The sequence below is a fragment of the Girardinichthys multiradiatus genome, chromosome 21, assembly GCF_021462225.1.
Source record: "Girardinichthys multiradiatus isolate DD_20200921_A chromosome 21, DD_fGirMul_XY1, whole genome shotgun sequence".
In the NCBI taxonomy this organism is placed as follows: Eukaryota; Metazoa; Chordata; class Actinopteri; order Cyprinodontiformes; family Goodeidae; genus Girardinichthys; species Girardinichthys multiradiatus.
The window spans coordinates 28,321,769-28,334,965 of NC_061813.1; the positions used below are offsets into that span (position 1 = coordinate 28,321,769).

Below are 13,197 nucleotides of genomic sequence, written 5' to 3' on the forward strand. Positions count from 1 at the left end.
AAGTGGAACACAGTCGTGAAGTGGAATGAAATTTATTGGATGTGTCAAACTTTTTTGACAAATAAAAAACTGAAAAGTGGGGCGTGCAATATTATTCGGCCCCCTTGCATTAATACTTTGTAGCGCCACCCTTTGCTGCAATTACAGCTGCAAGTCGCTTGGGGTATGTCTCTATCAGTTTTGCACATCGAGAGACTGAAATTCTTGCCCATTCTTCCTTGCAAAGTAGCTCGAGCTCAGTGAGGTTGGATGGAGAGCATTCATGAACAGCAGTCTTCAGCTCTTTCTACAGATTCTCAATTGGATTCAGGTCTGGACTTTGACTTGGCCATTCTAACACCTGGATGCGTTTATTTGTGAACCATTCCATTGTAGATTTGGCTTTATGTTTTGGATCATTGTCTTGTTGGAAGATAAATCTCCATCCCAGTCTCAGGTCTCTTGCAGAGTCCAACAGGTTTTCTTCCAGAATGGTCCTGTATTTGGCCCCATCTATCTTCCCATCAATTTTGACCATCTTCCCTGTCCCTGTTGATGAAAAGCAGGCCCAAACCATGATGCTGCCACCACCATGTTTGACAGTGGGGATGGTGTGTTCAGGGTGATGAGCTGTGTTGCTTTTACGCCAAACATATCGTTTTACATTGTGGCCAAACAGTTCGATTTTGGTTTCATCTGACCAGAGCACCTTCTTCCACATGTTTGGTGTGTCTCCCAGGTGGCTTGTGGCAAACTTTAAACAAGACTTTTTATGGATATCTTTGAGAAATGGCTTTCTTCTTGCCACTCTTCCATAAAGGCCAGATTTGTGCAGTGTACGACTGATTGTTGTCCTATGGACAGACTCTCCCACCTCAGCTGTAGATCTCTGCAGTTCATCCAGAGTGATCATGGGCCTCTTGGCTGCATCTCTGATCAGTCTTCTCCTTGTTTGAGATGAAAGTTTAGAAGGACGGCCGGGTCTTGGTGGATTTGCAGTGGTCTGATACTCCTTCCATTTCAATATGATTGCTTGCACAGTGCTCCTTGGGATGTGTAAAGCTTGGGAAATCTTTTTGTATCCAAATCCGGCTTTAAACTTCTCCACAACAGTATCTCGGACCTGCCTGGTGTGTTCCTTGGTCTTCATGATGCTCTCTGTGCTTTGAACAGAACCCTGAGACTATCACAGAGCAGGTAAATTTATACGGAGACTTGATTACACACAGGTGGATTCTATTTATCATCATCAGTCATTTGGGACAACATTGGATCATTCAGAGATCCTCACTGAACTTCTGGAGTGAGTTTGCTGCTCTGACAGTAAAGGGGCCGAATAATATTGCACGCCCCACTTTTCAGTTTTTTATTTGTTAAAAAAGTTTGACACATCCAATAAATTTCATTCTACTTCCCGATTGTGTCCCACTTGTTGTTGATTCTTCACAAAAAATTACAATTTTATATCTTTATGTTTGAAGCCTGAAATGTAGCAAGAGGTTGAAAAGTTCAAGGGGGCCGAATACTTTCGCAAGGCACTGTAACTCTTCCTCCTTGTTTCAGGAAGCTATGGCAAAAAGTGTGGGAAATGTAGGAATTTGTCACCAGAAATGTAGGAAATTGGTACGCTTGACTATGAAACCTCTAACGTCCGCAGACAGTGAGGGCGGAGTTTGTGGGGAATCCGCGCCTCTAACAGTAGAGTACATTGACATAACAGAGTACATAGACAGTGCTCTTCTTTAAGTCACATTGTGGATGTCCAGCAAAAACAGAGCTTGAGACAGCTAGTTTCATTTTTACTAATGTTTGCCCTAAAATATCTTTCAATTCTGGTCTTGTTCTTTATTTTAGCTGGTCAGTAGGAGCGAGGTGATACCAGCAAGAAAAGCAGAAAAAGTGTAAACTGATGTTTTTAGCACTGCTTTTCATCAGGCCTAACAGAGCAGCAAAAACTAGCTGTGGACACAGACTTGAATGTGTTCATCAATGGTTGAAATTAATAATTTCTGACAGATTTAATGTATCTGATTGTTCCTGTTACCAGTTTGCCTTAATCTATTCCGATCAGCATTAACCTTACATCGTATGTTTCTCTTGCAACAGCAAACAATCTCCTGAAAGATATACCTTTTTAAATAAACATTGTATACCTAAAAATGAACTCCAAAAAAACAATTTACCTCATCAACCTTCTGTTCATTGTACACCTTGGTCAAATCAATCAGGAGGCTGCAGATAATGAAAAATAATCAGTGAAAATTCAAAGCAGAAAATAGTAAAAGGAAAACCAGGAAAATTAATTATAATGCGGGGGTGTGGATATTGATTTGCTGCTGAATGTTATAGCAGAGTTATAGCCTTGTCACAAATTGTGTGACTGTGGGATAATCACTTTGGTTCATTATGACTAAGCACTAAAAGAAAATAATCTAAATGAATAGTGGCATTAATAGGAGTTTTATTTATATTTTATCCTTTAGCTGAACAGATGAGATGCAACAGATCGTGTTTCACCTTTAAATATATTTGATAAAAACACAGCAGGGTAGGAAATAAGGGCAGCTAACCTTCCAAGGAAATCATCTTTGTCCGGATCTTCATCAAACAGCTCAATCTCCAGATGTTGACCAGAGGGCTCATACACGAGAGCCTGAGGGACACAGAAACATACAGAGGCTTGTTTAAACTGCCAATAAGAAGAGTGATTTTGAGTTAAAGCAATCTGGGAGAAAATACTCCTAATATTTGGAAAATAAAAAAGGAGCTTGGTAATTAACAAACTTTCAGCAGAGGGAACTAAATCAATTACACTTTTCTCTCCAAGATTAGAAGATTAAGAAAACCCTCTGCTTTGGGAACTACCCCAACTTAATCACCTCATAAACTTCATTCCACTTGGGATGGAGGCTCTCCTTAATCGTCTTGCTCTGGAACATTTGGTTGCTGACATGAAGGATGCCATAAGGGTCCGATTTTCCCTTAATAAGTCCTCCCAGAAACTGATCCTTCCCTTCCAGGTCCTGAGCCTCGAGGAAGTGAATCCTTAGCACTCCCTGTTGAGATATGCAGAGGTGAGGGATGAACCGTTTTATTGTTAAGTGAAGCTGTAGGAGTTAATGTCTCACGTGGAGAGAGACTAACTTTTAGAGATGTTCAAAAGAAGACTAAACAGGATAACTGAGCTAGCAGCTCCTCAAAATTGGGAATAAAAGGGAGTGAATTTGATTTGTCCACACATCAGGTGCAACAGAGATTATTTCAATAAATGTACACACTAATCTACTGCAAAATGGGTGTAATTGTGTTATGATATTTGAGTGTTTATAGATGCAGGAAGAAGATAGGCAGTAAAGTCATGTTTATATTAATGACTCTCTTGGTCCTAAATGAAGCAGGCAAAACATGACAAACAAACGCACTTTGAAAATAATGGTACTCATGGCTTTTGAATTGGTCGTTGGTCTTTATGAGCTCCTGCTGGACGTGGTTCCAGCCTCTGACTTAACAAAGAGTTAGTCCTGACATTGAACTGATTTTTCAGTACCAGAGGCAGTGGATGTAGAAAGAGCTGGTTTTCAGTAAGCATTACCAGCAGTTTACCAGTAGAACTGGTTTGGTACACAAACAGTTAGAAATGGGCACCTAAACTGTTCTGCATATGAAATATGACTTCGAGCCAAGCAGAGAAAAATGGTTGTCTCTCCATGCTGCAGTAGGTCTCATCTTATATATGTTTACACAGAGCTCATACAACACAATGGTCACAGTGCTGCTATCCCAAATGTTTTGAAACATACATAAAATGCAGGAACAAAATCATAGCAGTAAATACAACATGTCGCATATCTTATTTGTACTATTTCAACTGTTGGCTCTGTAATATTATGGTTAGGGGTAAGGAATTCAATTTCATGGCTATGTTTCTACAAATAAATTATCAATCTGATTTTAATTATTTGTTATGAAATTTATCATTATGCAAGTCCACATCAAAACCCCTTTGTAATAGCTCCTGCAAAAGTGCAAACAAGTGTAATATTTGGAGCACAAACTATCAAATCAAACACTAAGACTGCAAAAAGAATGTTAATGCAAGGAATTAAAGTACATTTTCAATCTTGTTGAGCGGCAAAGGCTTGACTTTTTTCTGTAAATCTTCTTCCAAACTGCCAATAGTCCTTTTATTTTCTGATAGAAACTAAGCTTCAAAGAACAAATTTCAAAACATCTAATAAAAAGTTGCACTAAAGACAGCTCAGGTTGAGTACAGTCTTAGATTCAGATGAATGACTGCATTAAATAGAAATTTGCTTTAGTACCTTAGGCATTGGAAATCGTAGCTTGGCCAAGTCCTCCTCTCCAACCAGAGGGATAGTGACTCGGTTGGGTAAAACCAAATAACTGTAGATTATGTCTTGAATCAGATTGTTAGAGAAACCGCTGTAAGGACAGGGAGATGGGTGGAAAGAGGGAAGGAGGCAAAGGCAGATACCCAGGTTAAATCACTTAAAAGGCAGTAAGAGTTCACTAAGGCTATAAATATCCCCTTATAGTTTCATTCTTTTATGGTATATAGGATAAGTGTCATGCTTCTTCTAGTCGAATCTATAATATTTCAAACATATGAGACTATTAAAGCAAAGTGACAAAACAAAATGACACCCTGTCATTCTTTTATGAAGCTAGCTTCTAAGCCTAAACTGGAAAATTACAATCACTGCAAGAGAAATGTAATTAGAATGATTTTTCATCAAGCTGTTTTTAGTCAGGCTTTTCCTCCAAGATAGATGGTTGTTATTACAAGCAACTGTCCCTGTAACATAATGTGTCTATTCTGCTGAAAATTATTGCGTGTATTGAGTGTGTTCATGGTTGTTTGTGTGTTGCCCTGCGATGGACTGGCGACTTGTCCAGGGTGTACCCTGCCTCTCGCCCATAGACTGCTGGAGATAGGCACCAGCTCCCCCGCGACCCACTATGGAATAAGCGGTAGAAAATGACTGACTGTTATTAGTCAGGCTTTTCCTCCAAGATAGATGGTTGTTATTACAAGCAACTGTCCCTGTAACATAATGTGTCTATTCTGCTGAAAATTATTGATTCAGATACCGATGAGATGGGATCCTGAAAAGGTCGCTGAAGTGATTCCTCAGCCTTAATCAGCCAAAAAGGGAAAAATACAACATTGGCTGCAGGAAACATAATCAGGCTGCAAACAGCAACTTGTCATAGAGAACCTAATGAGTCCATTCCCTTTGACTCCTACTCATTAAGCCATTTAACAGTGTACCGCAGCTTGGAAACATCATGTCTAATAAAGAAATGATCTCAGTGTAAAGATTTATTAAAAAGGTTTAAAGTCCAGTTTTAAAGTCACGGTTTGGTTCATTTTTGGTGCACCTCAAGCATGAAATATAAATAAAATTGCATGACCTTTTTCAATTTAGTAAGACACTAACTGTTAATAACAACATCACAGAACAATAACTTCAATTTAAAAGTGTAAAAACATATACAGATTTGGTGTTTTTTCTAAAGTTTGTGATAATTTATACCGAAATCACCAGGATCATAAAACCTCTAGACTTGTTTCATATTTGCTAAGAGCTTCCAAAGCTCAGTTGATGTGCTTTTTCCTAAACTTTTCCAAATTTCTATATTATTTATAATATTATAATAAAAACAAGGTTAAAGCACAACTCATAACCCAATCATTTAAGTCCTGAACTTAAAAAAACTCTTCATTGCAAGTAAAGGTAACTGATCCGTAACACTGTCACAAGTCATTACAAGGAAGTGAGAAAATATGACAAGTTAATAGCAGAGTGTTTTCTGAACTTTAATCTGGTTACTTTAAAAAAACAGAAACTAAAAAAATAAAGCAAAGGTACTTGAGAATAAAAACTTTCATTTTCTGTTTAACGGTGCCAAGAGGAAAAGGTCAGTTAATCAATGTTCAGTTGATCATTTAGGGAAATAGCTGGAGCATCTCTGAAACAAAGGGCTAAACGGTTTTCTGCTGCATCAGTGCGTGTAGTGGCAATGTCTCTGCTTTCCTGGCGTAAACACCAGAATACCCACATGTCTGTGTGTGTGTGTGTGTGTAACTTTTAACCAACTATGAGTTGTATAAATTTCTGTCTTCCCTGTTCCAGTGTATGATTTGTACTAATAGTTTTGTCCATCACTCCATTCTTTTAGCTGTAACAACTACCACATTGCCATAAAATCTATATATGCTACAGTGCAAACACCATCTTCCACAGAAGATAAATGCTGTTGGCATTAATGGTCCCCGAATGTGCCCTATTGCACAAATAAGAAGCAAATGTTTTCAGTTTTAAAGGTAAAAGGTTCCCATGTCAGCAGAATTAATTGGCACCTACATCAGGCGGCTACCAATATTCACAGCTCTCACAAGAAATCTTTTAATGCCTCCTCCAATAGCAGCGATTTCAATGTGCAATATTGTGACAAAATATTTAGTATTTAATTTAAAAAAAATGGCTTGTCCTCTTCAGGTTGGAGGGGAGTTCCTGCCTCAAGTGGAAGAGTTCAAGTATCTCGGAGTCTTGTTCACAAGTGAGGGAAGAATGGAGCGGGAGATCGACAGACGGATCGGTGCGGCTGCCGCAATAATGGGGGCACTGTGCCGGTCCGTTGTGGTGAAGAGAGAGCTGAGCCAAAAAGCGAAGCTCTCGATTTACCGGTCGGTCTACGTTCCTACCCTCACCTATGGCCATGAACTTTGGGTCATGACCGAAAGAACGAGATCGCGGATACAAGTGGCTGAAATAAGCTTCCTCTGTAGGGTAGCCGGGCACTCCCTTAGAGATAGGGTGAGGAGCTTGGCAATCCAGGAGGAGCTCGGAGTAGAGCCGCTGCTCCTCCACATCGAGAGGAGCCAGTTGAGGTGGCTCGGGCATCTATACCGGATGCCTCCTGGACACCTTCCTCGGGAGGTGTTCCAGGCACGTCCCACCGGGAGGAGGCCCAGGGGACGGCCCAGGACACGCTGGAGGGACTATGTCTCTTGGCTGGCCTGGGAACGCCTTGGGCTCCCCCTGGAGGAGAAATCTGGTACTGAGTCTTTCACATCATTGTGAAAAAACTTCAGTCCAGTTTTTTTATTTTAAATTTTTTAACCTCTTAAGCCCCCCATGGGCTTAAAAGGGGATTTGGCCTCTTTAGCAACAATAATGCGCTCGTAGCTAACTCTGAGACTGACTCACACTTCTGTTCAGCAAGAGTAATAGGTTTTGTATGGAAGGTTTTGTATCTGATTCTTGTTAGGCAGAATTTATTTTTGGGCATTTAAACCTCAGTTACTCAGGCCAAAAATTATTCAAAAACAAAACAAAAAAACATTGTGGTGGTGCCACAATGTTTTTTTCACACAATGTTGGTTATTTTGAATAATTTAAGTAAGTTAAATATTTACTAATTTATCTTTGTCTGATTTTAAAAAAAAAGTTATGATCTGACACATTCATGTGTTTAACATGATTGCATTGATTTATAACCAGGATGGAATTGGAATATATGTAAATATATCTGAAACTGTTTATATGATTGGATTAACATGATCATACATTTCTGTATATGAATGGGGTGTGTTTGTTTTGTCCCTTGTGATGACATTTGTTGTGAACTGGTACAATAAAAAGAGAATGAAATAAACTGAATTGAAAGTGTGACCAAAAAGCAAACGCAGAAGAAATCTGTAAGGGGGTTAAAAAAATGTCTCTGAACTGTGAGGTATCAGGAAACTTTCTGAACGACATTCATAACAATGAGGAAGACATTTTGGAGGAAGAAATATAATATTACTGTCTACATGAAATTGAATCCAGCTCTTCTCAGGTTAGGTAAATGATTGAATTTTAAATATGAACCTTGAAAAACTGCCCACATTGACTCTGCACTTTCACTTTTCAGAAAATATCTAAATGTCAGGGCAGTACCAGAACACCTCTATTGATGAAAAGAAATCAAAAAAGGAAAGCAAATAAAAACAAAAATGTCTCTATCTCCTTGATCACTTCTGTGTCTGCTGTGCTTGTGGCAGAAGACCTGCACCCTGTTGGAAATATGGGTGCAAATTTCTAACATCTGCTGGACTTCATGTGTTTAATTGCATTTGAATGTATTTGGTGCTACCTGCTTTGTGAATCCAGTGCACAAATAAAGCAAATACCATTTGCAAAACAGTTGAAGAGACTGTAAAGAGTTTTCTTTCACAACAGTGCCATAGAGAACATTTCTTGTAGCATCTCTGCCTATTAGCATGTACAATTTTCCATACTGCCGCTCCATTTTTCTTTTAATGGGAACGTTTTTCTTTAGTTAGGCTGCTGTATCTTTTAGCCACCACAGGGGAGATGTGGGTCGCTGGAGCCCCTAAGCTCCTGTGATAAAGGATAACGAATAGTGGCAAAACAAGCAGAAGAAGCAGAATTGTTGCTGCTCCAAAAACATATTGTGAATTTTAAAAAACCAGCGTTAGCAACAATAAACAGTACATTTAAATGCAATATTAATGCGAACAGGACAATTTTAAGAAACAGTGGTTTTCAAACATTTCCACCCTACATCTGTAAGAAACCTAGAAATGCTGATTTAAGGCTTAAACTTAAAACACAAACCTGATTGCATTGATTTATAATCAGGATGGAATTGGAATATATGTAAATATATCTGAATCTGTTTATATGATTGGATTAACATGATCATACATTTCTGTATATGAATGGGGTGTGTTTGTTTTGTCCCTTGAGATTACATTTGTTGTGAACTGGTACAATAAAAAGAGAATGAAATAAACTGAATTGAAAGTGTGACCAAAAAGCAAACGCAGAAGAAATCTGTAAGGGGGTTAAAAAAATGTCTCTGAATTGTGAGGTATCAGGAAACTTTCTGAACGAATGTCATAACAATGAGGAAGACATTTTGGAGGAAGAAATATAATGAAATTGAATCCAGCTCTTCTCAGGTTAGGTAAATGATTGAATTTTAAATATGAACCTTGAAAAACTGCCCACATTGACTCTGCACTTTCACTTTTCAGAAAATATCTAAATGTCAGGGCAGTACCAGAACACCTCTATTGATTAAAAGAAATCAAAAAAGGAAAGCAAATAAAAACAAAAATGTCTCCATCTCCTTGATCACTTCTGTGTCTGCTGTGCTTGTGGCAGAAGACCTGCACCCTGTTGGAAATATGGGTGCAAATTTCTAACATCTGCTGGACTTCATGTGTATAATTGCATTTGAATGTATTTGGTGCTACCTGCTTTGTGAATCCAGTGCACAATTAAAGCAAATACCATTTGCAAAACAGTTGAAGAGACTGTAAAGAGTTTTCTTTCAGAACACTGTGCTATGAATCAGAAAAAGTCGGACCCAAGATTCAGCCAGATACAGTACTGAAAGTTTAAAAAGGTTTATTCAGCCACAGGAAAACGTCACACAGGTAACACTCCTCACAGCTTCCAGGAATCACTGCTTTTGTCTCGAGTGGAACTTGAAACCCAGAGGGGAAACCTCAGTGGGCGGCAGGCGGTAATCTCCACAGCACAGGTAAGAAGTGGCTCCAGGTTGAATAATCCGAGGGCTAGGCTGGCTCAATAATCCAAGAACAGAAACAGGGTCAACGATCGGAACAAGAGGCGTCAGGCAAGGGGCAGGCAGAGACATAAACCAGATGCAGGAAATAAGGTCGACAACCAAAATCCAAATAGTCCGACAGGGAGCAGGCAGAGGCATAAATCCAAAAGGCAAGGCAAGGTCAAGAACAATGATCAGACAGGAAGGAACGCTGGATATCTACTCACACGAATGTCTTTCAAAAATCTGGCACCATCTGCTTGTCAGAGTCAGTATATATCAGGGAAGACACAGGCGTATGGCATTCCACAGCAGCAGCCACCAAGTGAATCTAATCTGCTGATTGCGGATTGCAGCCAGGGAGACAGGGTAGAGCAGACGTGCCAGAATCATAACTGTAGCCGCCCTAAGGTCCGGCTCCTGACGGACCACGAGGCTGATCAGGATGGAGACGATGAAACTCACGAATTAGGTCCTTATCAGTGATGAACCTCGTAACTTCTTCCTCTTTACTGCATGTGCTCCGCATCAGGGCAACAAACCCCACAGCACACGAGAAGGTCAACAGATTTATTTCACCCCCACAAAGGAAAGAAACAAAGGAACGAAAGGCCGTGTCCCACTGTGCTCTGCTTCTGTCAACATGTCTTTCTGCACGACCGCTGTACGTGACAAGCAGCTGCAATCCCAGAAAATGACATGCAGTATTCATGAATGTGTCACTTTCAAAACAGTTTAAATAATGTAGGAAACCACTCAAGATGGAAGCAAGTAATTGTGTCTGGATGAAAGCGGATCTTAATTAGATCCCATTTGCTCTCTAACTGGCCCACTTAATAGCCGAGGGGGGCAAAGTCACAGAATAAAGAGCAATAATGAGAAAAGAAGTTAAAAAAGACTAATTTTCTAGCCTGTTTTAGCTCAGTTAGATAATTTGCTTTGAATCTAAGCCAAGGCCGAGGCATTACCTGGAAAGTTCTGTGATTATATGCTAAGCAGAAATGTGTCCAAAGTTCTTTAAACTAAACACTGAAAACTTACGTTATGTCTTAAAATAGGTGATTTTTTCTTTTTTTTTTTTAAGAACGAGAAAAACAAGTTTGAATTGACTTACCTGAGCCCAGGAATGTCCAGGATATTGGTGAGGCCAGTCCAATTTATGTCTAGAAGCTAAACCAACATGAAAAAAAAATAAAAACAATGAGAACATACCTATGTACCCATGAGTAAGACTGCAGGAACAGAAAGTGTGGATGACTTTTAATGGATCCAAAAACTTAATGTTATTGTTTCCTGTTATTGTTTCCTGCAACCTCCATTTACCACTTGGCTTCATGTACTCTGGCCAACAAACCAGCTGATTGATTACAGCGCACACAGAAAGAATCCTCTCCAGCTGCAGCAACCTTGTATATCAAAAGTTTCTTTGGATAAGTTGCTCCTGTTTTGTTCCAACAAACCTTTCTTACCTCATAATTATTTAATGTTTACTGTATCAGCCTCATTCAAATGCAGCACCTACAATGGGTTGCCAGAGTCTTTCAGGTTATTAATCTCAAAGGTTTCTAAATCATCTAAACCTGGACAGTTCATCTTTTTCTCACAGACTTAAAGAATAAATTCCTCAGATTGATAGGGTATTTTGTTTATCAATTAGAAACAAAAGAAAGAAACCTTTAATACAACTGTTGATCCTCACAATGGAGACTTTAATAATTTAATAAGTGTAATGTTATTTCACTAGCTATTCTAACACAAAACTCTTGTTTTTTAACAATATTTTTATTGCAGTTCTAATTTTCAAGAACAACCTAAAAACAATATTTAAAGAACACAGTTGTAATAAAATAATAATTATGTCCCCTGATGTCCAAGGAACTTCTCCAAAGTGTTCTGCACATCCTTTTATCAGAACTGGGCTTTTATAGTCGGCAAGCCAAATTTGGCCCTCTAAATGTCCTTAACATGAACATTTCGTGAAGGAAAACTGGAAATGAAACATGAATTAGGTGGTAATTTTGCAACAAAATCGAAATTGCTGCTTTAAAGCTAAAAAAACCAAAAAAACATCTATTTTAAAACCAAAGGTTTCATTTGCTGATTTAGTTTCCTAAAACAGAGGCAAGTGAGTCCTGCAGTACTTTCAATGCTGTTCTAAGTATTTTTGTGAACTCATTGATACTCTCCTGGAGTAATTTCGGTTGGTTGGGAAGGTGCACTACTGTTCCCTGTTTTCTATTAATGGTGGATAATGGCTGTCACTGTGGTTCTAATGACCTAATGTAAATGAATATTCTACATAACTGCTTGACAAGACACCCACACTCTAACAACACACTTAAAAAAAGACTACACAGCTGTCTTCTGAACTTTTAACAGATCATGGCAATCTCAAACACAGTGAAACACGATGCCTCTTTCTTCAAAACATTTTGCACAAGAATTTAACTTGTCAATGCGTGATTGCTGACTATGTGATATCAAAGTTTTGCTTAATCAAAAAATAGAAGTTTTACACTTAAATTTAAAAGTGTAGGATTTTCAATATATGATCAAATAATAAAGAGCTCCAATTTTGTGCAAAATATTACCCCATGCAGGGCTAAAGGCGAGATAGAAGCAATGTCCCCGGCTTAATGGGGCACTTTGTAAAAAACATCAACAGTATTTTTTAGAAAGGGGTGTTTGCTTTATTTCTTTAAGGTTTGAGGATCTGAGGAATGCAAACATGTTTATTTGCAAGCAAACATCTGGGTAATTTATTCTTATTCACAGTATCTCAAAGTGAAAACTAAGCTTTGAAGTAGATTTTTTTCATGAACCTGTGAGACTCCTCTGTGTTGGACCATGAAAAGGAGAAAGGAAACAAGAAATGTTTTGGAGTATTCCAGGTAAACACTAGAAAACGCCAAATGTATGGAAACTTCAACTGGTTTGGCTGCCAAAGCCATTCCTCAGTGATGATAACAGGTACTCGCAGCTTTGTGGCGTCAGTACGGAATGGATTTATCAACAGCTGCAGCCCCACAGTGCCGGGCTCTGTTTCTTCTTCTTTTCTTTTTTTCATTCCTCAATCATGGGCGGGCGCAGTGGACTATTCAGCCAATCATGCCCGTTGTTCTGAGGCCAACGCATCACGTCACTCGTAGGTCACATTTAGAAAAGCACGATTGGCTGTAATTTCCAGCATCTGTTTCCGAATCCGGACACAGATGCCTTCAGGGTTCACAAAAAAACTCCGACAGACTTTGGCAATAGGTTGATGACGACTGATTACAACCACACATTCACGGAATTGTCAAATTATCGTACATTTGGCCTTTTTTATGAATATTGTACATCGTACAGAGAGCAAAATTATCGTATAAATACAATAATTATCGTACACCTGGCAACACTGCTCCCGGAGCTACAGTAAGTGTTTTTAAAAGCTTTTCAAAGAAAAAGCGGGAAGTGGGGGAGGGGAGTAGGGGGGCACGGACAAATAGCGGTATACGTGACACCGATTGGCTGAGAAGGCATATCAGGTAGACGGGTTTTCACCACACAGACAGAGTAAACCAACAGCATGAGAGAAACGTGACGATGCAGGGGAGTCTTGTAGATTAA

General features: G+C 39.1%; 1 protein-coding gene across 4 annotated transcripts in view; it reads right to left on the reverse strand.

Annotated features, from left to right (window-relative positions):
- Positions 1–13,197, reverse strand: part of esyt2b (extended synaptotagmin-like protein 2b) — a 52,268-nt gene that overhangs the window by 17,437 nt on the left and 21,634 nt on the right. For all 4 annotated transcript variants that reach the window (XM_047350354.1, XM_047350353.1, XM_047350351.1 and 1 more), the window contains exons 7-11: positions 10,703–10,758; positions 4,302–4,422; positions 2,859–3,035; positions 2,550–2,632; positions 2,163–2,211 (exon numbers count right to left, since the gene is read on the reverse strand). In XM_047350354.1, coding sequence (XP_047206310.1) covers positions 2,163–2,211; positions 2,550–2,632; positions 2,859–3,035; positions 4,302–4,422; positions 10,703–10,758 — 486 coding nt within the window. The remainder of the gene's footprint in view (positions 1–2,162; positions 2,212–2,549; positions 2,633–2,858; positions 3,036–4,301; positions 4,423–10,702; positions 10,759–13,197) is intronic.